The 26,109-nt window shown below is 39.0% G+C and overlaps 1 protein-coding gene across 7 annotated transcripts in view; it reads left to right on the top strand.

The window, feature by feature from the left end:
* The window catches only part of GNE (glucosamine (UDP-N-acetyl)-2-epimerase/N-acetylmannosamine kinase), a 47,310-nt gene extending 28,134 nt beyond the window's left edge, over window positions 1–19,176 (top strand). For all 7 annotated transcript variants that reach the window (XM_014075769.2, XM_014075777.2, XM_087716285.1 and 4 more), the window contains 10 exons: window positions 417–868; window positions 1,401–1,553; window positions 3,700–3,912; window positions 5,713–5,800; window positions 7,679–7,889; window positions 10,033–10,162; window positions 11,282–11,503; window positions 12,603–12,785; window positions 14,416–14,532; window positions 17,527–19,176. In XM_014075769.2, coding sequence (XP_013931244.2) covers window positions 417–868; window positions 1,401–1,553; window positions 3,700–3,912; window positions 5,713–5,800; window positions 7,679–7,889; window positions 10,033–10,162; window positions 11,282–11,503; window positions 12,603–12,785; window positions 14,416–14,532; window positions 17,527–17,762 — 2,005 coding nt within the window. In that variant the 3' untranslated portion in view covers window positions 17,763–19,176. The remainder of the gene's footprint in view (window positions 1–416; window positions 869–1,400; window positions 1,554–3,699; window positions 3,913–5,712; window positions 5,801–7,678; window positions 7,890–10,032; window positions 10,163–11,281; window positions 11,504–12,602; window positions 12,786–14,415; window positions 14,533–17,526) is intronic.
* The last annotated feature ends 6,933 nt before the right edge of the window (window positions 19,177–26,109 follow it).

The raw sequence follows: 26,109 nt of genomic DNA on the forward strand, positions 1-26,109 counted from the left end.
CACTTTTTGCAACCTTCTGACAAGCAAGATTCACTTGACAACCATGTTACTACCTGCTAACACTTAACAACTGTGGCAAGAAAGGTTGTAAAATGGGAATAAAACTCACTTAACTGTCTTGCTTAGCAATGGACATTTTGGGCTCAACTGTTGTCATATGCCAAGGACTACCTGTACAGGCCTTAAAGAATGGTTTTATTAATAATAAAAGAGGTACTATTTTGTCACAGTCATATTATTATTACTATTATTAAATTTCTTTGGATCAAAATTGTTCATACTACTCATCATTGTCTTGTCAGAGAAATATATTGATTTTACCATTAATTTTAGAAAGTAGCATACTGAATCTGTCACTTTGATATTAAAGTATATGTCAGTGCAGTCTGAGCACTTTTCCTCTTGCCTCTTTCCAGGAATACCTACCGTATGATTGAACAAGATGACTTTGACATCCACACCAGATTACATACAATAGTAAGAGGAGAAGATGAAGCAGCTATGGTAGAATCCGTTGGTCTTGCCTTAGTCAAGTTGCCCGATGTGCTCAATCGCCTGAAACCTGACATAATGATAGTCCATGGAGACCGGTTTGATGCTTTAGCGCTAGCTACATCTGCTGCCTTAATGAACATTCGAATTCTTCACATTGAAGGTGGAGAAGTCAGCGGGACCATAGATGATTCCATCAGGCACGCCATTACCAAGCTGGCTCATTACCACGTGTGTTGCACAAGAAGTGCAGAACAGCATTTGATCTCTATGTGTGAAGACCACGATCGCATCCTTCTGGCAGGATGCCCTTCGTATGATAAGCTGCTGTTTGCCAAAAATAAGGATTATATGAGCGTTATTCGGATGTGGTTAGGTAAATGAGTTGTGTATGTATATGTAAGGCTACAATTTCATGAAGCAGAGTGCAACCCATCAAATTGGTATTGCCCCATAATCTTATTGTATAATCCCAGGCACATAACCAAAAGAGATTTATCTGTGGGGGGTTGCCATTATAGTTGATAGTTACAATTTGGTTTGATGTACCAAAAATGTTTGTCTTTGGATTATATATTAGAATTTATAATATATAAATTCCACAGCTGCACCATGGAACAGAAGTCTAGATTAATCTTATCAGTGTACTTTTCACATTATAATGTGAAAAAGGGATCTTATTACAGATTGTCCTCGACCTACAGTTGTAATTGAGTTTGGAATTATGACTGTGGTCATAAATTGAGACATCACATGACCAGATTTGACATTACAACTGTTTTTTCTGAATGTCATTAAGAGAACACTGTGGTCTTTAAATGAATACTGTGCTTATTGTTTTTTTGTAACTCAGTTTTGCTTTTTAAGTGTGTATGCATGCATTGAGTACATTTGCACTGTTTTTACAGGTGAAGACGTGAAGCCAAAAGAGTATATAATCGCTTTACAGCATCCTGTGACCACAGACATAAAACATTCTGTAAAGATGTTTGAATTGACTTTGGATGCCCTCATCTCTTTTAACAAGAGGACTTTGATTTTATTCCCAAATATTGATGCAGGTGAGTGATTGGACTGTTATGAATATGTTAACGCATATGTAAAAATATGTATAAAATTTAAGCAATAGTGCTATAATTATTATACTTTCACTTCTTTGACACAAATCCTTGATCATCAACAATACTTAGGACCACTAAGCAATGTGGTTGCAAAGTGGAATTCACATGATTGTGATGCTTAGTGACAGCAGTTCTGGGACTTTTAGTTGATGTTATTAAGCAAAATCTGCACTGTTATTAAATCCTGGTAGTTTCCCCATTGACTTAACTTGTGGAAGCTGGCAGTGAAGGTTGCAAATGGTAATTGTGTGACTGAGATATTGCATTGCCAAGCCTCCAGGCTGTGATCACATGACCCCAGGGATGCTGTAGTGGTTGGAGCTTTGAGGATGGTTCATAAGTACTGCTTATTCAGCACCATCGTAATTCAAATGTCACTGAACAAGTGATTGTTAAGCGACAACTCTCTCTAATGAATATTCATGACAATTCAGCTTCCTTTGTGTCCTCTGATACTTTATAAAACTTTCCCAAATTTCTATCCTCTTATGTAAAATGAAGTGTCGTGTTCCCCATCTAAAGTTTAAATCATCTTTAAGCCCACATTTGTTTTGCTCATAAAAGAGGGATTTAATTCCCAATCTAAGTCACATTCATTCTCTTTAATTTTTATTCAGATGTCGAATATATGATTGGGAACTAATCCAGGAATAAAACTATCTGGCAGATCCCAATTCTGTATCTGTTGGGTTGCTTCATATTAACACTGGAGATTTTTAGAAACTGGAATGCCTTTTTGAAAGCTAAAAAAAGACTCTTGAATTAAGTGGAAGCCTTTTTTTCTGCCCATGTAGTCAGACATTTCTTACACAAATATGCAGAATGTGGTACATAAAATGTCAACCTAGAAGCTGGTCTGAGCAAGGCCATTTTCTGAACTTCAGTGTTGCCATACATGAGCTGAAGGATAGGGAGGGGGGACTAGAGGTAGATGGGGTTTGTAGCCAAAACAAAATACTGTATTTTTCGGAGTACAAGATGCACCTTTTTTCCCTCAAAAAAGAGGCTGAAAATCTGGGTGCATCTTATACACTGAATACAGCGTTTTTTTGCATCCTGAAGCCCCGCCCCCTTCACCAAAATGGCCATGCATAGCTTTTAAGAACTTTCAGAGTACTCAGTTTTGCCCCCACCAGCTCTCAGGAGCATTCCATAAGCCTCCTAAAAGCTATTCATGTCCTTTAAAAAAAAAAAAAAGGGCCCATTTTTGCCTCTTCAAAATCTTGGGGCGTCTAATACTCCAAAAAATATGGTACTTTCTCTTGGGAACCAAGGATGTTCCCACAGTGGTCGGAGGAGCGAAGTTACCAGGCAACTGGAAGATCGATGATTGCACCATGTGACTAATTATTTGCGGAAGATGGGAAACCTTTTACTTTTAATTAGGTGAAAAACATGGAGATATTCTGAGTCAGTTTTCACCAGCCTGTGCCAATATGATATATCCACGTGATGGTGAACCTATGGCATGCGTGCCAGAAGTGGCACACAGAGCCATCTTTCTGGGCACATGAGCCATTGCCCATTGCTCTTTTCGGTTCTGGCATGATGTCCAGTTGGTCTTCACATGCACAGGAACGCTGGAAACTGGAAGAACAGCGCCCGATGCGCATGTGCATGCCGGGAAGATGATCTTCTGGTGTCTGGCATGTGTATGCACACCGGCCACCTGGTCTTCCGGGTTCTGGCATGCATGCGCACGCGAAGACTAGCTGGCCGGTGCTGAAAACCGGAAGATCATCTTCCCGGCGTGTGCATGCGCAACGGGCAGCTGCTCTTCTGGTTTCTGGCACACACATGTGTGTGCTCCTGCTTCAGCACTCGGTGCCAAAAAGGTTCGCCAACACTGATATATCCAATAAACCAGTTCTTTGAGGAATCTACCTGCCTTGGAGTTCTATTTATTATGTGTATGTTATTTGGAACCCTGATATAAAGATCATCTTGAAAAGGAATTACAATAATTAATCAGATTCACCTCTGATTTCATTATGCAAAGTGGCTTGTAATAATTTCTATAAACCTTCATAGTCCTCGTACGCTTATTCAAAATACATTAAAAGTCTTATTGTTTTTTTTATCCTAGGGAGCAAAGAAATGGTTCGGGTAATGAGGAAGAAAGGTATTGAACATCACCCAAATTTCCGTGCAGTAAAAAATGTTCCCTTCGACCAGTTCATTCAGCTATTGGCTCATGCAGGCTGCATGATTGGGAACAGCAGCTGTGGCGTACGAGAAGTTGGGGCCTTTGGAACTCCTGTCATCAATCTTGGAACCCGTCAGATAGGGAGAGAAACAGGTATTTAAAAACGGCCTAGCACTAGGTTTCTTTGTTTTAATTGAAAACTTTCTGTAGCCGTGTCAAATTCTTTAGTGAGACTAAGGAAGAACATGCATTTTTCATACTAGAGATAACATTACTCTAGTCATGCTCTTAACTGGAACCTGAAATCTGTAGAGTGGAGAGAACTGTGTGACAAACTGAAAGCTATTGTTTATGTAGAATTGATATACTGTAGATAGTTGGCAATTTATGACTACAGTTGGGACCAGAATCTCCATGGCTAATCAAGACAGTTATTCAGTGAATTATGCCCGATTTTATAACCTTTTTTCTCATGGTTCTTAAGCGAATTACGGTAGCTGTTAAGAGAATCATGTGGTTAAGCAAATCTGGATTCCCCCCATTGACATTGCTTTTCAGAAGCTACTAGGAAGGTGGCAAATGGTGATCATATGATCCCCGGGACAGTGCAACCCTTGTAAATACATGCCAACTAACAAGCTCCAAAATGTTGGTCATGTGACCATGGGGATGCTGTGGTGGTTGAAAGTGTGAGGACTGGTTGTAAGTCCCCTTTTTCAGTATTGTTGTAACTTTGAACAGTCTCTAAACAAATAGTTGTAAGTCAAGGATTATTTGTAGTTAACATTTCCTAGGCAGTATAGAAAACAAGCTTTCTTCCTGAATATGACAAAACAAAGTTCTCAGCCATGAACCAAAATGTTGTTGGTGTTCAGGCTAATTTCCACATTGCACTTAATCTATCTCTTAGAACTCGACATTTCCATGTTTGTCCAGTAAATGTATGCTGTTGCAGATGTACATGGTTTTGTGTTGGAGGATTTATGGTTATGTCCTGCAACTTTAGCAGCAGAGAGTAACATAGAGGAGAAAGCTCCAATTGTCAGGTGGCTAAAGAATGATGGTTGATTGGATAGTACAACATAAGGCCCAAGTGAAGACTTCCAGTAGTATTTAGTTCCTGAATTCAGTTGTCATTCTCCTCTCTTTGCCAAACAGCTAAAGCTGCAAGGGAAATGGAGAGGAGAATTTGAAAATTGGAAGGGAGAAATCTCACTCAATTTATTGATGGAAATTGAGGGGCAGGGGTGGGCAGTTATTATCACTGTATCTCAATGGGAGCAAAACATTTTCTGGCTTGAACAGGGGGCTGATTAAAATTGTAATCTATAATCAAGACAAGCCTAGAAAAGCAAGGTAAAATTAGAGGAAATATTTTCTTTTCTTTGTTTATTTTTCTCTTCCTGTGAAACAGGGAGCCTACTTACTTGTATGATTCTTTCACAGTGCACTTCTTTGGGTAATTTGCTTTGTGCAGTTAAGGGACCAAATAAGCAGGCTTATATTTTTAATGTCTGTTAAGGATGAGAATGCTGGAAAGATTTATGGATAATATAATGAATATAAAGACATAATTTGTCCATCAACCAAAATATTGTGTTTTATATGAATATACCCTTTTATTCATTCAGCCCTGCAGATGATATTTTAAAATATTCATCTTGTCAATGTATATGAAAACCAGAACACAGATGTAATTTGTTTTATTATCTATCCAACCAAGAAATCAAGACAACTAACAATAATTAAAATACAAAATGACGTTTAGGACATTTAATTGTTTAAATAATTATGCTAACATTTGCTGCAATGTAAAAGTGAAAAAGTCAGATTTTTATACTATTTTTTTTGTCCAGTGTTCAGTTCTTTTCTATTAAGCAAGTATGTTTCATTTTAAGTTCAATTTCTTCTAATATGATATTTAATGTTCTGGGGGTGTTTGCTTTTTTCGAGGCGAGAATGTCCTTCACGTGCGGGATGCTGATTCCCAAGACAAGATACTTCGAGCTTTGCACATCCAGTTTGGGAAACAATACCCTTGGTGAGTAAAGCCATACAAGCGAGTATAAGAAAAATTAAGGTACCAAGAGAAAATATTACTATATGTTGCAGATTTTTTTAGAACATCATTTTATTACAAAGAAGCTAATGCAAGGCATTGGGAAAGCAGTTGTGTGATAAACTAAATGTTATCTTTGTATTAAAAAATGCTGTCCTACGGCGTAAACGACAGTTTGCATAATTCATTTCACTGATGTTTATCTGTTTGCTTCAGATTTACTACTACCATACATTTTTAAAAAATGCTTGCCTGTTTTTTTGCCCTGAAACATAAAGGATGGAAAAAAAGGACACAAAAGATTGTGTCCATAGATACTTCCCTTGGCAAATCCCAGATTCCCTGCCCAGCTAAATATTTTTTATATTAAAACAGTTAGCTGGCATCCTACAGAACACTAGTTTCTAGCACCATCTTGATTTTTAAGAAGACTCTTATAACCCAGATGTGATCCATGAGCTATCTTAGAGAATAAAAATGACATATGGCTGCATTTTGTATGGAAATTAATCTACTTGTCCAGATAATAATGAACGTTGTTCAGTAAAATAAGCTTGTAGGAATGGAAAAAAAGCATTTGGTAATCTGGGCTTTATAACTGGTTATGTCTGCTACTGCAACACTTTACAAATGGGCAATTTTCTCCCCTGCAGTCATTTTGCAGATTGCCAATCTTTTTTGCTGGCTTTGTATTTTATTACAAACATATATATGGTGGTGTATTTGTTTTCATGGACACCCTTAAGGTATCCATGAAATTATGGCATATTGACTCTTGATTGGTGAATGGTTATGATCTGGCATTGACAATTTACAGTCTTTACAGTCATATAGTAATTATTATTATTTATTTATAATAAAAATAAAAGTGTACAATAGTTAGCGTAACAAATTTAAAAGGTTATAATAGAAAAGTTAGAAATTTGTGTTGCATAACAATATATGACCTATAGTTCAGAATTTCTCTGATTTAATTTCCCTTGGTAATAGACAGCCCCAGGAATTTGTGACTGCTATCTGACAGTAGGATTGATGAAGTGTGATTTTAGAATTATTGATCTAATTTATGCCATGTACTTGGCATCCTAAGGTAGATAACTTTTTCTATTTAGGCTCACAATCATAGGTAGTCCTCATTTAGTGCCAACAATTGGTTCCAGCAATTTGGTCATTAAAGTAGTTCTAAGTGAAAAATCATGTAATCACAACTGTGCTTACAATTTTCTTTCCTTTGCTTCTTGAAACTTCCTTCAGATGAACTGGGGTTCTTTCTCTTTGAGGACACCTTAGTGTGGGATAAATAAACAAATTAAATTAAGAACCAAGTTACACATATGTTGCCATTAATCTGTGCATTGATGCTTAATTTAGAATTTGCAGGACAGATACCGAAGAACAAGAAAAAAGCAAATATACTATTATTATCAGATATAAGCCAAGCTGATTAGCTGACAAAAAGGTACACAGATTATTAATGCTATCATGGTTCTATTAACATTAAAATTAAACAATAAGATAGCAATTCTCTGCACATTTACTTGGAAACCGATCCTTTTGGATATAGTAAAAAGGCCAGGTCTTTAGGCACTTGCGGAAGGATAGCAGGGTGCATGTCTTCCTCTCCAATGAAAATAAATACAAGCATTAATTTCTTTCTTACTAATTATCCCAGCACCATGCTGAGCATTCCTAGCTCAATGTTGTAAATATATTCGTGGACAATTTTTAAATAACTTTTTCAAGATTTATCCCTCCTGGCATCTCTCTTAGTGTACTCACAATCTGAATGTATAGCTTTGCCTTGTAAGATACTTTCCTTCTGTTTTAAAATGTTATAATTTCTTCCATGTGATGTTACAGTTCAAAAATATATGGTGATGGAAATGCTGTTCCAAGAATTCTGAAGTTCCTTAAATCTATTGACCTTGAGGAACCCCTTCAAAAGAAATTCTGCTTCCCCACTGTAAAAGAAAATATTTCCCAAGATATTGATCATATCTTAGAAACTCAGAGTGCACTGGCAGTGGATCTGGGTGGAACGAATCTCCGAGTAGCAATTGTCAGCATGAAGGTAATTATAAATCAGAATAGATGACATATCCACAGGGAGGTGTCTTGCTGAGAACAACATACTTATAATTTTAAGTACCATATTTTTTGGAGTATAAGGTTTTGAAGAGGAAAATTTTAAAAAAACGTTTTTGCACTCCACAAACCTCCCCAAAACAGCCTAGTTTTTTGTGAAAATGGGGCCATCCCCCCCCCCCAAGGCATGAATAGCCTTTAGGGAGCTTGCAGAGTGCTCCTGGGACGGGGCAAAAAGAGCAAAAAACGCCGCATTTTTTGCAAAAACGGGACCGTTTTTCATTTTAAAAAGGGCATGGATAGCCTTTAGGAAGCTTATACAGTGCTCCTGGGGGTGGGGGGCGGGGTAAAATTGAGCAACAAATTGACCGTTTTTTGCTCATTTCTGCCCTTCCCAACCCCCTCCCCCAGGAGCTCTCTAAAAGCTTCCTAGAGGCTATGCACAGCCATTTTAGTGAAGGGGCGGGGTTTCAGGAGGCAAAAAATGCTGTATTCAGTGTATAAGACGCACCCAGATTTTCAGCCTCTTTTTTTGAGGGAAAAAGGTGCGTCTTATACTCCAAAAATACGTTAGTATAATATCCTTGCATGCCGTCTTACTAAAATGTGGCAGCTTCTTGTAAGAGGGTAGCATGTTGGTAATAAATACATATTCAGGAGAACCCTCTGATACCAGAATATGGAGGAAGAAAAGACAAAATATGTAGAATATAACACAATGTTCCAATGAATACTGATCGATATCAATTCTCTATAAAATAAAATATTTTTTAAAAATATTTTATACATGTTTTGGTGTTCAGTATGCAAATTAAATCCCATTCACTATCTTTCAACCTAACCTACCCCTGTTGTGGAGGTAAAATGAGACTAGATCCCGTATCATGAAGTCCTGGATAACAGGTAGAATATAAATGTAACTAAATAATTCCAATTTTCAAATATTCCATTACACTGTAGTGCAATGTATACATTAGATGAATTGGTTTAAGTGAAACAGTGCTCTAAAACCAAATGAAGATCTATTATATGTAGATACAGCCTGATTCAGAAAACACAGTGTGGACTATGTAAAATATGAAGAATTTAAAAAAATAGTAGCTGGGTATGAATTCTGTTTTGCACTGCTACTCACAATGTGGTCTTGGACTCCCATGTCGTAGCATTGGAACTGAATAAACTGTTTTTAACATGCATTGTAAAAATTGCGGTTGATGGGCATTGTTTAGCAGAGTCATTTCTCTCTTCACTGTAACAGAGTGTAATGGAACTCTCTTTAAATAGTACCTTCTATAAAGTTTAGGCCTCCTAAGAACAGGATATTTGTCCCCTTAAGACTTTTGCTTCATTAATTTTTAACTGATAGGATTAATTTAATTTAATTAATTTTTAAAAGATCTTAAACCAAGATTGCCTTACATTGTTCCTTTCTTGTTGCAAAAGAGATTAATCATTCTCATCCCCTTTGCAGGTAAGACAATAAGCTGAGATTGAGGTTGGGCATGTGGTTTGTCTGGCTAGGAATGTGCAGACTCACATGCAGAGACTTCTCTTTTCATATAGTTAGTCCTCGACTAATGGCCACAATTAAGCCCAAATTAACCATTGCTAAGTAAGACAGTTGTTACGTTTTACCCCATTTTACAACATTTTTTTACCACAGTGGTTAAGTGAATCACTGCAGTTGTTAAATGAATCAGACAGCCTTAAACGAATCCTGTTTCTTCCATTGACTTTGCTTGTTGGAGACCACTGGGAAGATTACAAATGGTGATCACATGGTCCCAGGTCACTGCAATCATCATAAATACATGCTGGTTGCCAAATGCCTGAATTGTGATCATATAACCATGGGGATGCTGTAATGGTCGTAAGTGTGAAAAACAGTGATAAGTCACTTTTTCCAGTGCTGCTATAATTTCAAATGGTCACTCTACAGGGTTGCAAGCCGAGGCCTACCTGTATGCAACAAGTTTTTGCTTTCTGCATGGAATGTGTGTCTCATCTCTTCAGTTTTGATTCTGACCGGTCAATAAGAATTGACAATGGCTTGATGGCACATAGTCTATCACTCTACTGTATTTGATGTCCTCAAAATAAGAGCTTGATGGGATTTTCTCTTTTCTTAGGGTGAAATTGTTAAGAAATACATACAATTGAACCCTAAAACGTTTGAGGATAGAATAGAATTGATCCTTAAGATGTGTATAGAAGCTGCCTCAGAAGCAGTAGATCTGAATTGCAGAATTCTGGGTGTAGGTAAGTTTAATAAGCATCATATTTTTTGCTTTACGAAATGAAGGCAAGAATTAACCATTGTGCCCTAATGTTGTGCATTTCAAATATAATAAAATGAATTATTTGCTAAGTGCTGAATTTTACAAACAGGAATCTTGATGTTTATAGACTGCAAAATGAATTAATATATTGAAACTGGCATATAGTTCTCAGAGCCAGTTTGGTGCAGTTGTTAAGGCACCAGGTTAGAAACTGGGAGACTTGAGAGTTCTAGCCCTGCCTTAGGCATAAAGCCAGCTGGGTGACTTTAGTCCAGTCACTCTGTCTTAGTTCTAGGAAGGAGGCATTGACAAAATACTTATGAAAAACTTTCCCAAGAAAACTGCAGGGACTTCTCCGGGCATTCTCCAGGAGTCAAAACCTGACCCAGAGACAATAAATAAATAACATCTTCAAGTCCTATGCCATATATATTTCATAATAAGTTGTACTTCTGTAGGTAATTAGAAATTGTATATATAGTCTTTGATCATACTTTCCCCCTCAAAATTATAATAGCAGAAAAGGCATTGATTGAGCATCAAGAGTAAGATTGAAATAAGTAGGACAGCTCTAAATTTTTGAAGATTTTGGCCTGTCTCGTATTTTTTGTGTGATACTGTCTTGCATTTTTTGAATGTGATACTATATGGATATGGTATGATCAACAGGATATATGGGAATTCAGACAATGTCTCTCTGCATCTTATTAGATAATGAACATTTAAACAGCAAATGGTGGCTTGAATTACCAAATGGCAACAGTTTTTACTTATTTGGGGGTTTATTGAAGAATTCTTCTTACAATTAAAAGTAATGTAAAACATGTCTGCTGGACTTAGTTGTTTTGTTGTTGAAGGAAGTTGTTCAGTTTTTTTTTTTTTCTGAATGGGAAACTAACACTTAACAAAGCTTCATTTGGGATTTTTTTTTTAAAAATGCTAGAGTTTGAGTTTGAGTTTGAGTTTCATTTTATTTATATGCCGCCCTATTCCCTGCGGGACTCAGGGCGGTGCACAAACCCAAAGGAGGGGAAGGGAAAAACATAGAATTAATAGAGTTCTGTTCTTCATATAACTTGATATATGCTGTGTGCCTCAGGCATTTCTACCGGTGGAAGAGTAGATCCTCGAGAAGGTGTTGTTCTTCATTCCACAAAACTTATTCAGGAGTGGAACGCTGTTGACTTACGGACACCAATATCAGATGCCCTGCATTTGCCAGTCTGGGTGGATAATGATGGCAACTGTGCAGCTTTAGCAGAAAGAAAATTTGGACACGGGAAAGGAGTGGAAGACTTTATAACCGTTATCACTGGCACAGGTATCGATTTCCTCAAACTTCCGAAAGGAGTTTTCAGTCTTGGTTGGAATCAAGTAATAATTCCATCTTGTACTTATTCAAATGTTTTATTTATTGTAATAGATCATGTGTAATCTCTATCCAGCTGTTGGGTACATGATTAAATCCCCTTAAACTACAGGGAATGTCAGATTTGGGCCGGGAATTGAGATTGGTGCAAATAATAGGAAATTTATGTGTTGTGTTATTTTATTAGATTTAAACTGATGCAAACTACTGGGCAGTGACCACCTGATCTGCTAAATCCTTGGCTTTGGAATAGCCCCTCCATTGCACCTTGTGTGAGTCAGAGAAGGTTTCTCATGATTCATTTCCAATTCTAGAATATAAATCAGGGAAAAAAAGATAGAATTCCTCTTTCTCATTGTATAGCATACAAAGATTAAAAGGTTAACAATGCATATAATAATTATATTTCCAGGAAAATCAATTCATTATTAAAAGAAATTCAAATATTTGAAATGTAAAAATGGTGTTTTCAAGTTACTTTGTTTTTACAGTAGCAACACTCTTCAAATCCATCTTTCATCTCTCCAATAATACTGGCAAATGTTGACACATACCTCTGTCAGTATAACGCATATATTAATACTACCTTCAAAGACAAAAACCATGAAATAGATGGACAGAAATCTTCATCATTTACTCTTACATATAAATGTTTTGCAGTTGGCATTAACGAACACTGAGGACAATATTTTAAAAAGTTCAATTGAATAATACTGACTTTCAATAAAATATTATTTTATTATTTGTATTAAGAGTATAATGTTATGAAGAGGTAGGGGAAAGGAGGAAAAACTGATAAATGGAGCATTGGATAAACAAACAAACTGAAGAATATCAAACAAGAATGGACCAAGCGAGGATGGGAGCAAGGGTGATAAATTGAAAAATAAATTGGATGGACAGAGCACCATCAAACACTGAATCATTCAAATAAAGTCTGAGCAATAAAGTGTGATGTTATATTTGCCTATGATAAAGGAATCCCTTGGAAAGCTATATATTTTCTTATCTTCAGAGTTCAGCAACAATGTCCCGATGTTTTTTCTTTCAGGTATTGGTGGTGGAATCATTCATCAAAATGAATTAATTCACGGTAGTTCTTTTTGTGCTGCTGAACTTGGGCACATTGTGGTAGCAATGGATGGACCCGAGTGCCTGTGTGGGAACCATGGCTGCATAGAGGCATATGCTTCTGGAATAGCTTTGCAGAGAGAAGCTAAGAAATTACATGATGGTAAGTAAGGTGCTGTCCTGTTGTTTATAGCCATGGTCACTAGCAGGGTGTGCATAAGCAGCCTAAAAAAAGTTCACATACATTTGGCATTTAATAGCTACCATTTATTAATTAAGGTAGCAGAATGAATACTTCTGCTTTTACATGGGTTAACTTTGTTTCCCAAAGCCAAATTAATTAATGGAAGTTTAACTGAAAAACAAATCTAGCATGCCAATATCCACACTGATCTAAAATTAATTATAAACTACAAACATCATCTTGCAGGAAATAGATCTCTTGGTTTATACTGTATAAGACATAACATAGATGAACAATTTCATGATTTCAAAAACTGGACACTAGAGGGGACTAAAGATTTTAAATAACGATATAAAGGCCGGTGGATGGTGCAAAACATTTGGTCAATAAAAATACGGAAGGAGACTTTGAAAGGATGGACTTAGATAATAGTAGCCACAGTATCAACAAAGTAATGATGTCTGTTTCTATGAAGAAATGTCAGATGTAAAACAAACTTTATCTGGCAAGATGGAGATTAGTATCAGAAGTGGATTTACAATCGACAGGGAAAGTTAATGGTTTAGAAAAAGATCTCTTACCGGATCTACAACAGAAATTGTCTGAGATTTTAAAATTTAAAAGAGAAATACAAAGTACAAACCAAGAGAGTGTTTTGGATTTAGAAGGATTTTATTGAAGTAGGATTTTAAGAGGCTTCTTAAAGCCTTGAAGAACTCTTGGTGATGGGACAAAGAAAAAATGAAGAGAAATCAAATGCTATGTCAGTATTTGAATGAACTAAAGATTAAAGTAAAAGGAAGAAAAATAAAGTTTTTTTTTTCATCAAAGTTAGAACAGATATGTTGTTACTTCTAGCTACTTTCATGCACTTTGTGCTGATGTCAAGCTTGAAAAGATGATGTTTTATTATTTTTTTCATACATAAATAAGATATGGGATAAAGAAATAAATGTAACTTCAGAGGTAGTGTAGAGTCACTAAATTTGTTTATAGTTGCTGAGATGAAGATGAATTCATTATGTATTTTTATTATATTTTTACTTTTCTCATTTTTTTGCACTTTACTCTTTTCTATTCATTCTTTAAGTTTAACTTATATTACATTTTACTATTATAAAAAAATCTTAAGAAAATGTATCATATGTGGATATGAATACAGTATGTGCATTTATAGGCAATTGCATTAATTAAAATTACATTTGTGAATGTAAAAAGAGAAAAAAGTGGATTTCCTTGTCCATGGGAATTTAAGAACTTTCTAAGAACTTAATGGAGATAAAATCCAGCATTAGGAAAGCGAGGGTTAAATCTGCATTTGCATTGCTTAGTCAGTTTGCTGGTTAAAAAAGCAACGATAGATTAGGACTATTCCACTGTTTCCTGATATTTATGTGGAGTCATTTTACATCTGTAGGAAACCAGTGAGATTTTATGTCAGAAAATAGAGATAAAACTTCCAGATACAGAAAAAGCTAATTTTGTATGACATAGCTAGATTAGATTCTTTGTGATTTTTTAAATGATTGGTAAAATGTAATAATCAGCATTCTCTGTTTTGCCTCTTAATTACTAATTCTGCTTTCTTCCATTTTTTCTCTCCAAACAGAGGATTCATTATTGATTGGAGATATGTCTATGAAAAAAGAAGATACAATAACTGCTGCACATCTTATTCAGGCAGCTAAACTAGGAAATTCAAAAGCTGACAATATTGTTAGAACAGGTAAAAATACAAGCCTAAGACTGAAATCTTTGTTGGAATATTGGCTAGTGGTATATATTGCTGTAGAATCATCCTTGTTTGCTTCTGTTATAAAACAATACCAAAAATAGGCCACCTTGTTCTCCCGCTAATCATTTTAACTTTCCTTTGGAAATGCAAAGAGAGGAAAAAAATAGACCAGGCAAGATAAGGAGGGATAGAAGTGAAAAAAATATAGTTAGAAGTGCAGAGAATCACCTTAAATACAATTGTGCAAAGCTTTGATAGGTTATTTACTATGCTAGCAGTCCACCAGAATCACCCTGTGAAAGTGGTTCTTTGTAGCCCTCCTTGCCAATGTTCCCTCTAAGCTGCGCGCCTGCGTGGCCATGCAGGTAACAAAAAACACCGCGCACAAGTTTAAAACTGCAGCGCAGTGTTTTTTAATGTCTTTAAATGTGACTAAAAATATCCCCCCTCCCTCCCTTCTCTCTCTGCACCGAACTCTCTCCTCCACCTGGTGATTGGTGAAATCTAGGAAGACTCTGCCCGGAGACAGATGACGCTGCAGAAGGGAGAATTCCCATTGGTCCTCTGGGGCTTCGTCAGTTCCTGGGAAAATGGGATTCGCTGGTTGTAGCCTGCGTTTCTCTGCACATCGGGGGTTTCTCAGGCATTGCCTCGTCTGAAGCCCCATTCTGGGCTCAGCAGTTTTTCTACGATCCCTTCGCTTTTTTAGTAGTACCAATCTATTCAACTCTTTCCTTTCCCTTTCTGTCCTTCTAACTTCCTTTCCTTTTCCTTTCTTTTCCTTTCTCTTTTTCTTTCCTTCTTTTCCATTTCCTTTCCTTTCTCCTTTCCTTCTTTTCCATTTCCTTTCTTCTTTCCCATTTCCTTTCCTTTTTCCTTTCTCTTTTCCTTTCCTTTCTCCTTTCCTTTTTCCTTTCCTTCTTTTCTATTTCCTTTCCTTTTTCCTTTCCTTTTCTTGTTTCCCATTTCCTTTCCTTTTCCTCCCCCTCCCTTCCCTCCCTTCCTTCCTGGGGGTCTGAGGGAGAGGGAGGGGACCCTTTTCCTCCTTGCCCCCCTCCCCAACATCTGCTCTGATGGCAATTATGGCTAAAAAAAATTCAGGTGCTCAGGCATGAAAATGTGCCGCACGAACACTATACTTTTCCGCACACACTGAAAGAAAATTAGAGGGAACATTGCTGCTTGCACTTCTACATTTGAAACTAAATTGATTACTTTGTATTGCTTCACTTGTTTCTAAAGCTTGTTCTAGCTTGTTCTAGTTAGTTGCATTTGTTTAACAGATGAACAAAACTTTTTCCAGAAGTTTGGGGTGACACTTGAGGCTTTGGAGTAACAATATCAAGTATTTTATTAAGGCAAAACATGTTGCTTCTTTGGTGGAACAAGATGACCACATTGCCTCTACAACTTAGAGCATCTCAATACCATAAAACCAAGCTGCTTGGCGAGTATTCAGCTAGTATTCTCCTGTTAATGGAAGAAGTCTTATCAGTAGAATAGAAAAGGGAGCCTTTTTATGAATGGAGAGTAGTCTTAATTTCCGTTTCTTTGGAGGACAAGGCCTCATTTAAATTTTGAAGCATACTTGCTAGCATAGAATCATAATCCTTGAAAACTTAAAAGAGATTTTACTGAAACCTGATTATGTAATCTGAATATAGTAGAAACCATGTTTGATAGCTTCTTTCTTCTTCTTCCGTCTTTTCCTGTGAAAATAGACTCAATCCAATTTTAAGAAAATTATATTTGTGCCTAAAGCAACAGTTCTATAATCTAATCCACAGAATAAATGGAAACACTTTTTTAAAAAAAAGTTAGAGCATTATTAATATTACTGAGAACAACTAATATAAGGATTATTGGCATTGTGATAGGAGTTGGGAGCCATGAATTATAGCCCTGCCTTAAACACAAAGCTGGCTGATAAATTCAGGCCAATCCCTCTCACAACCTTAGGAAGATACTTGCCACAGGCCACTTCTGAAAATGTTGCCAGAAAAATTGCAGGGATTTCTTGGGAGGCAAAACTGACTGCAAGGCACCAACCCCGCCCCACACCATTATGACCACTGTGGTCATTACTACTCAAACCTATACTTTTCCTTTTCTTCAGGCCTCTCTGAAAGTTTCAGTTACACCCTCACCCATGTATGTCTTATCTCTAGTGTCCAGATTTGATGGTTTAACAGACAATGGAAAACAGGAATTTGGATTGTACTGGCATATATCTGACTGTCATAAAACAACTTTTTATTAGTGAAATCATACTTTGAAATTCCACAGGGGTTCTAGGACTTTTTCTCTATTTTTTTCCTTTAATCTAAGCATACTGTATTTTACTTTTTAAAATTGTTAGTAGTTCTCAAAAATAGTCAATGAATTTGTAAAGATACAAAACGTCTGTAATGTTTTGGAGTATATTCCATAATAAATTGTTTTTATCACAATTAGTTGTTATGTGACTCAGAATGTAGTCACATAATGTAGATAATTGCTTTATTTGGGACAGTTGAAAGTGGTGTGAAAGAGGCAGCTGCTAATTTATGGTTCTCTTACCAATAAGAGTTCTGCACATTCTGTTCAGAGAAGATGGTGAGAAAAAAAAATGTAGCCATATACCAGCATGTTGGGATTAGTACATTTCCAAGAATTCCTTGCCAGCATTGGCAAAAGCAAGATGGGTGCTTTGGTTCCAATATCTTGCAAGAACTCAGATGGAAAGACTAGCATATAATAAGGAGCTTCTTGCAGACATTTCATTACCAAAGTAGGTAATGAAAAGATGTTCTAGCACTGAAGCTGTCGCCTAGTTTGGTAACGAAACATCTGCAAGAAAAGCACCAGGCTCAGAGAACATCAAGGACCCCACAGTTCAACCTTGAGCTGCAAATATTCTCTTCTATCGGAAAGAGTCTCTTTCTTATATAACTCCTGTTCTTATGTCCTCCCTAACTGACATTTTCTTTTTTTCCCCCCTCACAGCAGGAACAGCCCTGGGCCTTGGAATTGTTAATGTTCTGCACACCATAAGTCCTTCCCTGGTTATACTTTCTGGTGTCTTGGCAAGTCATTATGTCAATGTTGTCAGAGATGTGATCCGTCAGCGAGCGTTATTTTCTGTCCAAACAGTGAATGTGGTTGTCTCAGACCTGAGTGATCCTGCACTGCTTGGAGCCGCTAGCATGGTTCTGGATTATACAACACGCAGGATATACTAAACACCGGGAATAAATAGAAATCCTTATGAAGTTTGTAACAGGAAAAATATTTCCTATTGATGTTGGGGTTTTTCGTTGTTTCATATGGTTTTATGGAAATCTCACCATAAAAATTGTTCCCATCCACCCTTCCTTTATTTAATTTCTATTTTTATATGCTGGAATATCACTAGAAACACAGCTCAGAAGAGGACTCTCTTGTAGACAAAATGAAATTAAACACTTCTTGGGAGCTACAGATTGTAAAAAAGAAAACTGAACGTACTTCTTCCTAATGTATTTTCAAACTTTTTCTCAGTAGGTGGTAATTTTTGTAACCTTTGTTAAGCAAAGAAGAACTATCCCTGACAGATATATGTAATCATTTCCATCTCTGCAGAGATGGGCAGGTCTGATCTCTGTGTGAGAGAAATTGGAAACATCTCATGGTAAAATACCACATTATAATGTGACGATCAATGAGTTCATTAATTAGAATACAATCTTCTTAGGATACATGTTCAGTTTCAAAGTGCTTTTCTTTCAGAAATGCCCTTCAGAAATACTGAAGTACAGAATCATCATAACTGACAATTATGTTGGCCAGTAGTTACTGCAGCTGGAAACCCCATAAAAGGCAAAGGTTTGGAGACATATAATGTTGCTAGGATGGAAAAGAGTATAAAATGTATGCTTTGTCTCAGTTCTCAGTAGTAATATTTTATATACCTCCTCTGAATTGTGATTCCTACCACCTTGTTTTCATGTTCTTTGGTTTTCAGTCAGTCTTTCATGTTTTGGAATTAAAGTGTCAGTTGCACAAGTCATTATGCTTTCATTAATGGATCCAGTTTGCTAGATATCTGGCTGAAGAGATAGATCTGGTTAGCTTGGGGCTTGAGAAAACATTGGCTTTTTGAATCAAATCCATATTTAATCTGGCTTTCAGAAATCTGTCAGACATGTTTTTGTTAGCCTCACTATGCTCACCAAGTCCTACTTAAAAAAAAAACATACTGTGGTTTTACGGGCATTTGATTTGTGCTTACAAAACCCAGATATATAGAAAGTGAATATAGTGGATCATATATTAGAGATTTTGGAAACTAGAAATTCCGAACCTCATAGTGTGCTTAAGGCAACTTTCAGTTCTTTATGCGGTTATCATAGAAAATAGTGCAAGGTTGTAGTACTTGGGAACCATTTATGTTTGAATTTGGAGGCTTTTGCCTCCAATGTGGGTCCCCCTCCTCCTATTTTAAAGGCATGTTTTAAAACAAAAACAGCATGATAGGATAGCAGCAATAACAGAATTGCTTTAGGAATCTATATCTACCAGAGTAACTGCTTTCATTTGTAGTATGTATAAGTGCATCTGATTCTTATATTTGAACACTTTGGGATCTAAACAATTAAAGATACTTGATTAGAACTATTTAAAAGTTTACTACTTCTAACTTGTTTATTAGAGGGTAAACTGGGATTTGGAAAATAATCCTCCTTTAAATGCTTTGGGTTATCTAGATTTCTGGTTAAACAAGAAGGTATCTTCTTGTTCTTTTGTGATTCTGTGCTTCAAATTCTCAAATCAGCACTAAAGAAATCTTAGTCCTCTGGATCAAATTTGGAATTTGTGCAGCAGAAAATCTGTCATACTAGTGAATTCTGTTCCTCAACTGACAGACACAACTGGATATAACTCAAGGAAAAAGAAATTAGAGGTATTTGACAAATGAGTTTTTGCTAGGATTTTATGACTCCTTAGTCTAATAATGTAAGGAAAAACAGTGTTGGTCCTCACCTGATATGCCTATTCTCATAATGGGGAAGTAGCATCCAGACTAGGTTGACCTCATCCACTCATTGATTGGACTTAGTCTAATAAGACTGTTAAGCCATACCCCTGTCGCTAGGCAGACCCAGCTTTTGACGAAGGACTTCCATCAGACTCGATGTGTCATCTTCTCCAGGTAGGTTGTCAAAGTCTTTGATATAAATTCGATTCTTTAATGATGTCTGGTAACAAGTAGGTTAATACCCATGTAACACTCTACCAAGATCAGAACTCTATGGGAGGCGCTGGATGCTACTTCCCACTATGAGAACAGACATATCAGGTAAGGACTAACGCCCTTTCTCCATAGTGGGGGAAGTAGCATCCAGACTGGGATCTACCAAAGCTGGAGATGTCCCCTGGGAGGGTCTATGCATGGTCCATTAGAAGCCCCTTTTCTAGTAGGGGCTTCCGCCGACGCAAAAGAGTCCAATTTGTATTTTTTTTATAAAGGGAGAAGGAGATGCCCACGTAGCTGCCCTACAGATCTCCAACAAAGAGGCTTGAGTCGCCCAGGTGGCCAAAGTGGCCACACTTCAGGTGGAATGGGCGGTGATCCTCCCTAGAGCCTGAGCCCCCTGTGACTGATACGCTGAGGCAATGCAGGCTCACAATCATCTGCCAATGGTGGTGTATGTAACCTTTTTCCCTAATGAAACCGGCTAGAAAGAGACGAACAGTGCCTCTGATTTTCTAGTTGGCAATGTCCTCTTGTCATGTTCTCATGTCCAAGATGTGCCATTTCCTTTCTAAGCTGTGACGGGTCTGGACAGAAATTAGGCAGAACCAGTTCGTGGGTTCAGTGAAAACAGGAGCATACCTTGTGTATGAAGGAGGGGTCCAGCCATAAAACCACTCTTGTCACGATGAAATATACACAGATGGTCCCTGGTTGACAGTGCCTGCAGTTCAGATATCCTCCTTGCAGAGCTGATGGCCACCAAAAAGGCCACCAAGGTTAGAAACCTGAGAGACACTTTCTGTAACAGCTCAAAAGTGGTACCTTGTAAGAGCATCCAGCACCATGTGCAAATCCCAAGAAGGGTACCTATGTACCATGGGCAGTTAAAGATTAGACGCCCCTTTAAGAAATCATTTCACAGTGGGATGCTGCGTTAATGACTGCGACTTGCTGCAAACCAACACCGAAGATATCGCTGATACTTGTCTCCTAATGGTATTAGGAGCAAATCCCTTATCCAGTCCCGCCTGGAGAAAGTCCAAGACCTGTGGAATTGTAGCCCGTACGGGATCAAGGTTCTTACCGGCACACCAGGAGCAGAATGAACGGCAGGTCGAATTGTAGATCCGCTCCATGGATGGCTGCTTGGATAATCTGTATGACCCTGGAGGAATTATTGTTCTCCCTTGGGATGCTCTGCTCAAGCGCCAGGCGGTCAACTGGAGCCACTGAGGGTCTAGATGCTCCACCAACCCCTGGCTGAGGGAGATCATGTCCGAGGGATCCTCCAGGGTCTGTCCACTGAAAGCGATTGAAGGTCAGCGAATCAAGGTCTCCGGGGCCAATGAGCAATCAACACAACCTCCACCCCCTCCCCTATGATCTTCTGTATGACCCTCAGAATCAGGGGCAATGGGGAAGGAGTCCCCGAGGCCAACTGCAGCAGAGGGTGTCCACTCCCGCATTCATTGAAGGGAACCGGGAGTAAAACCGAGGGAGCTGAGCATTGAGTGGGGTGGCAAATAGATCAACCAATGGGCTGCTGGAAAAGGTCCACAATTGCCTGAAAGATAGATGGGTGAAGCTGTCACTCCACATTGTCCACCATGGTCTGGCTGAGCCAATTGGCCCGTACATTCGCCACCCCAGCTATATGCTCCACGGTAATTAATAGTAAGTTCCTCTTGGCCCAAAGCCGCAGTCTCTTGGCCTCAGCATGAGGGACTTTGACCTGGTCCCTCCCTGTCTGTTTATATGAGCCCTGGTGGCTATGTTGTCTGTGAGAATAAGTATATGTCTGGCACTGACAAGAGTGGCAAAACTGCCATAGAGCTAGGCGGACTGCTCTGAGTTCCAACCAGTTGATGTTGTGAATTAGCTCCGCCTGACTCCATTGTCTCTGTGCCATGAAATGAGCCCCCCAGCCAAATAGACTGGCGTCCGTTGTGACCATCAGTCGGTCGAGTCCTGAAGTATTCCCCTTTGATGATAGCTGGGGACCTCCACCATATTAGGGAATGGGATACTTCTGCTGGTAAGGTGACCCTGGCCTGGGAGCAGGTCATGTGCCTTCGCTGAAATGGTAAAAGAAACCATTGAAGGTCTCTGGTATGCAGGCGCACCCAGGGAACAATGTCCATGGTACCCAGAAGCTTGGATAACGTAGTTAGGGACACTGTCTCTCCCTGGTGATCTTGGAAGCCAACTCCCTGAGGTTCTGCTGTCTCTCAGGTGACAGGAAAACTACCTGACACTGTGTCTATCAAAGCCCCTAGGTGAATTAACCTAATAGTAGGTTGCAGGTGGCTCTTGGCCAGATTAATAGAAAAGCCATGGGCCTGAAGGGTCGACATGGTGACTTCCAAGTCTCTAAGGGCCGCGGTAGCAGAGGATGACTGTAATAATATGTCATGCAAATAGCACTGGAGCTGTATTGGTACCTGTCTGAGGTATGCTGCCAGTGCCGCCAATACATTCGTAAAAACCCAAGGGGCTGATGATAACCCAAAGGGTAAGGCCCTGTGAGTTAGGCATTGGGCCCGAAGTGGGAGATGCCCATTGTCTCTTAACCAAGTCAACAAAAATCTTTCGAGTGGGTACTGTCTCAGCTTCAATGGCTTGTTCAGCAAAAATGGTTTCCGCTGATATCCCCTGGGGTTGAACACTTGTGTCAGATGGTTTGTTGCCAAATTTGGCTGAGGCCTTTGCTTTAAATAAAAGGAATTTGAATAGAGATGGTTGGAACAGGCCAGAAAAGGCAGGTTTGGTGGGGGCCATGCCGTCATCCTCGGATAGGTTTTTCTGTCTAATTTCACCTTCCTCAGATCCTGATTCCTGATCTTCCTGTGACTGAGCAGCAGACACAGGAAGATCCTCTGCAGGAATGTCCACTATCCCTGGTGGTCTAAGGGGAGCTGCCCCTGTGAGAATGGTCCTGTTTTTGCTGCAGCCCAGCTGCTATGCCTTGTTGAATGGCATTGTCAATAATGTCCTGAAAATTGGGCATGCACATGGGGTACATCTGCTCAGGACGAAACCCTGCTGATGTGGATGGAATCACCGGCTCCACTAACTCAAGGACAGGGCGAGGCCCAGCTGGTGTGGTGCGCAAGGGGGACTGCTATCCTTGAACCGATCCCCAAAGCCCAAATGTATCTGGGGATTCTGAGGTTGAGTGGAGTTTCCCCCTCTGCCCCTCCCCCAGGGGAAGGGAGCCTGAACTGTTGCCCCAGGGAAGGCCTTTTATCAGAGTCCGGGACAGAGGAAACCTTTTTACTGCTGGCCTTTTAATAAATTCATTCAAGTGCCCTATCCTTTTGGCGCTCGAAGTTGAAGCTGGACTTGGAGGCTTTCTTGCCTTGTGTAGATTTGCAAATATGCTTTGTTTTGCTGAGGGCCCCCTCCCCTTGGGGAAACATCTGGCAGGGGCCCAGATCCAGATTCGGGGGCCTCTGGAGACTCCAGTGGGGTGGTGGCTGCAGTAGTAAGGACCTGGCTCCTCTCAGTGTCTGCGATGCTGCTGGCGGCTGCCATTTTCATTTGTGGCTTGAAATTGCCCCCAAATGGCGATTCACGCCTAAATCCACTCCAGCTGCAGCACGCACACCAAACAAGTGATTTGAAGCAGCATAGCTGCTTTGAGCTCAGCTGCATGCCGCCTCACTCAATTTAGCCTCTCGCTTGTCTTCCTGGGCGAAGCTGCCTCAGCCTGGCTCCAACAGTCAATTTCATTAAAGCAGCCTCCGCTTCACTCAGCGCCTTGTAAATCAGCCACACCAGTGCTCCGCAGCCATTTTGACAGCCGCAGTCACCGCTCAACTCTGTGAGGAGCGGCGGAGCGCTCCTGCACCAGAACAAGGCAAGATATCTGAATAGTTGCTTTCCTTACTGAGTTAGAGCTCCATGTTCAGTCACAAGTACCAGCCAAGGAAAACAGTATGGAGCAGAACCGTTTGAATTTGGCCCATGGCAGAAGCCCTGTCAAGTGACAGTTAGGCTGTGAGGGCCAAAGAGAGCTGTTTGCCACCCCTGAGGGGCTAAGGGCAAGTCTGCCACCACCCCGGATGTGGATTCAACAGTTTAGCCCAGCACTACTCACTATCCACAACTTCCAGTCAATTATTGATGTATATATATGAATTCCAAATATCTCTGAGAATTACTATGACACATCCGTCCTCATTGAAGGATTGAGTCGAAGCTGGGTCTGCCTAGCAACAGGGGCGTGGCTTAACAGTCTTATCAGACTCAGTCCAATCAATAAGCGGTTGAGGTCAACCCAGTCTGGATGCTACTTCCCCCACTATGGAGAACAGCCACTGCCTGAACATTTATAATGAATTAGTGTAAATGATGAGTTTTGAAAATACAGGGTGTGAAAAGTTATTCATGCGAAACAAAGGATAGATTTCTACATGAAAGTTTGAGCTCTTCCTCCAAATTCAACACGTACTTTTGGTTCTTGTTGCTGGCTCTAATGTTATACATATTCTTCTAGTCCCGGGCTGTAAAACTCGTGGCCTGCAAGCTGGATGTGTCGCATGCTGGCCAGGTCCATGGCCAGTTTAGCAAAGGGGGGAAAAGTCATGTGTCACATGACACCATGATGACATGAGTTTGACACCCCTGTTCTAGTTCCAAAGGGATATTTACTTTTCCCTACATATCCCATTTTAAAATTTATTGTGTAGTATACTTTAAATTGATTAAAATTCTGCCCCAAGCCAAAAAACCTTCTGAGTATTGAGTAAACTTTCAGTAAACTTTTCATTTTCATTATCTTCCTGGAATTATAAAACAAGGGAATTTTACAGACCTTGACTGAATTGAACTATGGGAGGGAGTTGCAAACAATGCAAGCTTACTGAGAGAATTGAGTAATTAATATAAATACTGTAGCAGAGGGTTAAATTTAAATGGAGAGTCCATTTTCATCCTGAAAGTGCTGCTACTTTGATGGAAGCTTTGCAAAATACACATCTTAAGTTTTCAGTAATTTTCTTAGGAGTGCTAAATCTCAACTCTGTTCTGTATGAAATTAGAAAACACATGAGGTTGTGTTTTTGCTGTCAGCTTTGTTCAATTAGGCAAGTGGGATAAAAACAATAATGGTCTGAAGAAAAAAATGAATGACTGGAAAATCCTATTCCCACGTCACCTACAGCTTTCAAACTGGAACAGATTGCTAATATTAAACATCTGCATGTGCACCCCTGAAGAGTGATTTTGAGGAAGAAGTATACATTTTACTCACCCTTCTCCCGGCAATTATTTGTTGCATTGAAGCTACCACCAAAATTGTTTGTGATCATGCCCATTTCTTACCTGAATGAGTTGCGTGTAGTTAAGCTCAGGATTTGGTATATTTAGGCAAGGGATACACAAGAATGGACTTATAGAACCAGATTTGACTTTTCATGCCTCCTTGAACACCTAATCCACTTAGTAAATTGGTAGGAGGTTCATCAAGCCAGTTTCTTCTCCAAATAATGTTCAACTGTCTTAAATATTCAATGCTTTTGGAAAAGACAAGTTCTTTATTTTTTTGCATACTAAAATAATACAATAGTTTAATATTAGATGGAATGGAAAAGAAATGGTCACTGCTGTGGTCACTTGCTTTCTAAACCATGAAGGAACATCCAAGTTCAGCATTAAATTATATAGTGCAGGTAGGCTGTTGTAGCTTCAGTTTACCTCTGGTGAGACTTCAGGTTTTTTTATTGGGGCGGATCTCTGAGCAATGATCTTCCAATCATCTTTGGGAGGACATACAGTGGGGCAAAAAAGTATTTAGTCAGCCACCAATTGTGCAAGTTCTCCCACTTAAAAAGATGAGAGGCCTGTAATTGACATCATAGGTAGACCTCAACTATGAGAGACAAAATGAGAAAACAAATCCAGACAATCACATTGTCTCATTTGGAAAGAATTTTTTTTGCAAATTATGGTGGAAAATAAGTATTTGGTCAATATCAGAAGTTCATCGCAATACTTCATTATATATCCTTTGTTGGCAATGACAGAGGTCAAATGTTTTCTGTAAGTCTTCACAAAGTTGGCACACACTGTTGCTGGTATGTTGGCCCATTCCTCCATGCAGATCTCCTCTAGAGCAGTGATGTTTTGGGGCTGTCACTGGGCAACACAGACTTTCAACTCCCTCCAAAGGTTTTCTATGGGGGTTGAGATCTGGAGACTGGCTAGGCCACTCCAGGACCTTGAAATGCTTCTTACGAAGCCACTCCTTCATTGCCTGGGCGGTGGTTTGGGATCATTGTCATGCTGAAAGAAGTGTTGGCTCAACTATATATTCATAATTTAATACGTACCAGTGAAAAATAAAATATTCA

This window comes from Thamnophis sirtalis, unplaced genomic scaffold (genome assembly GCF_051295495.1).
Source record: "Thamnophis sirtalis isolate CommonGarterSnake01/CBP01778 unplaced genomic scaffold, rThaSir2_p1.2 scaffold_5, whole genome shotgun sequence".
Classification (NCBI taxonomy): domain Eukaryota; kingdom Metazoa; phylum Chordata; class Lepidosauria; order Squamata; family Natricidae; genus Thamnophis; species Thamnophis sirtalis.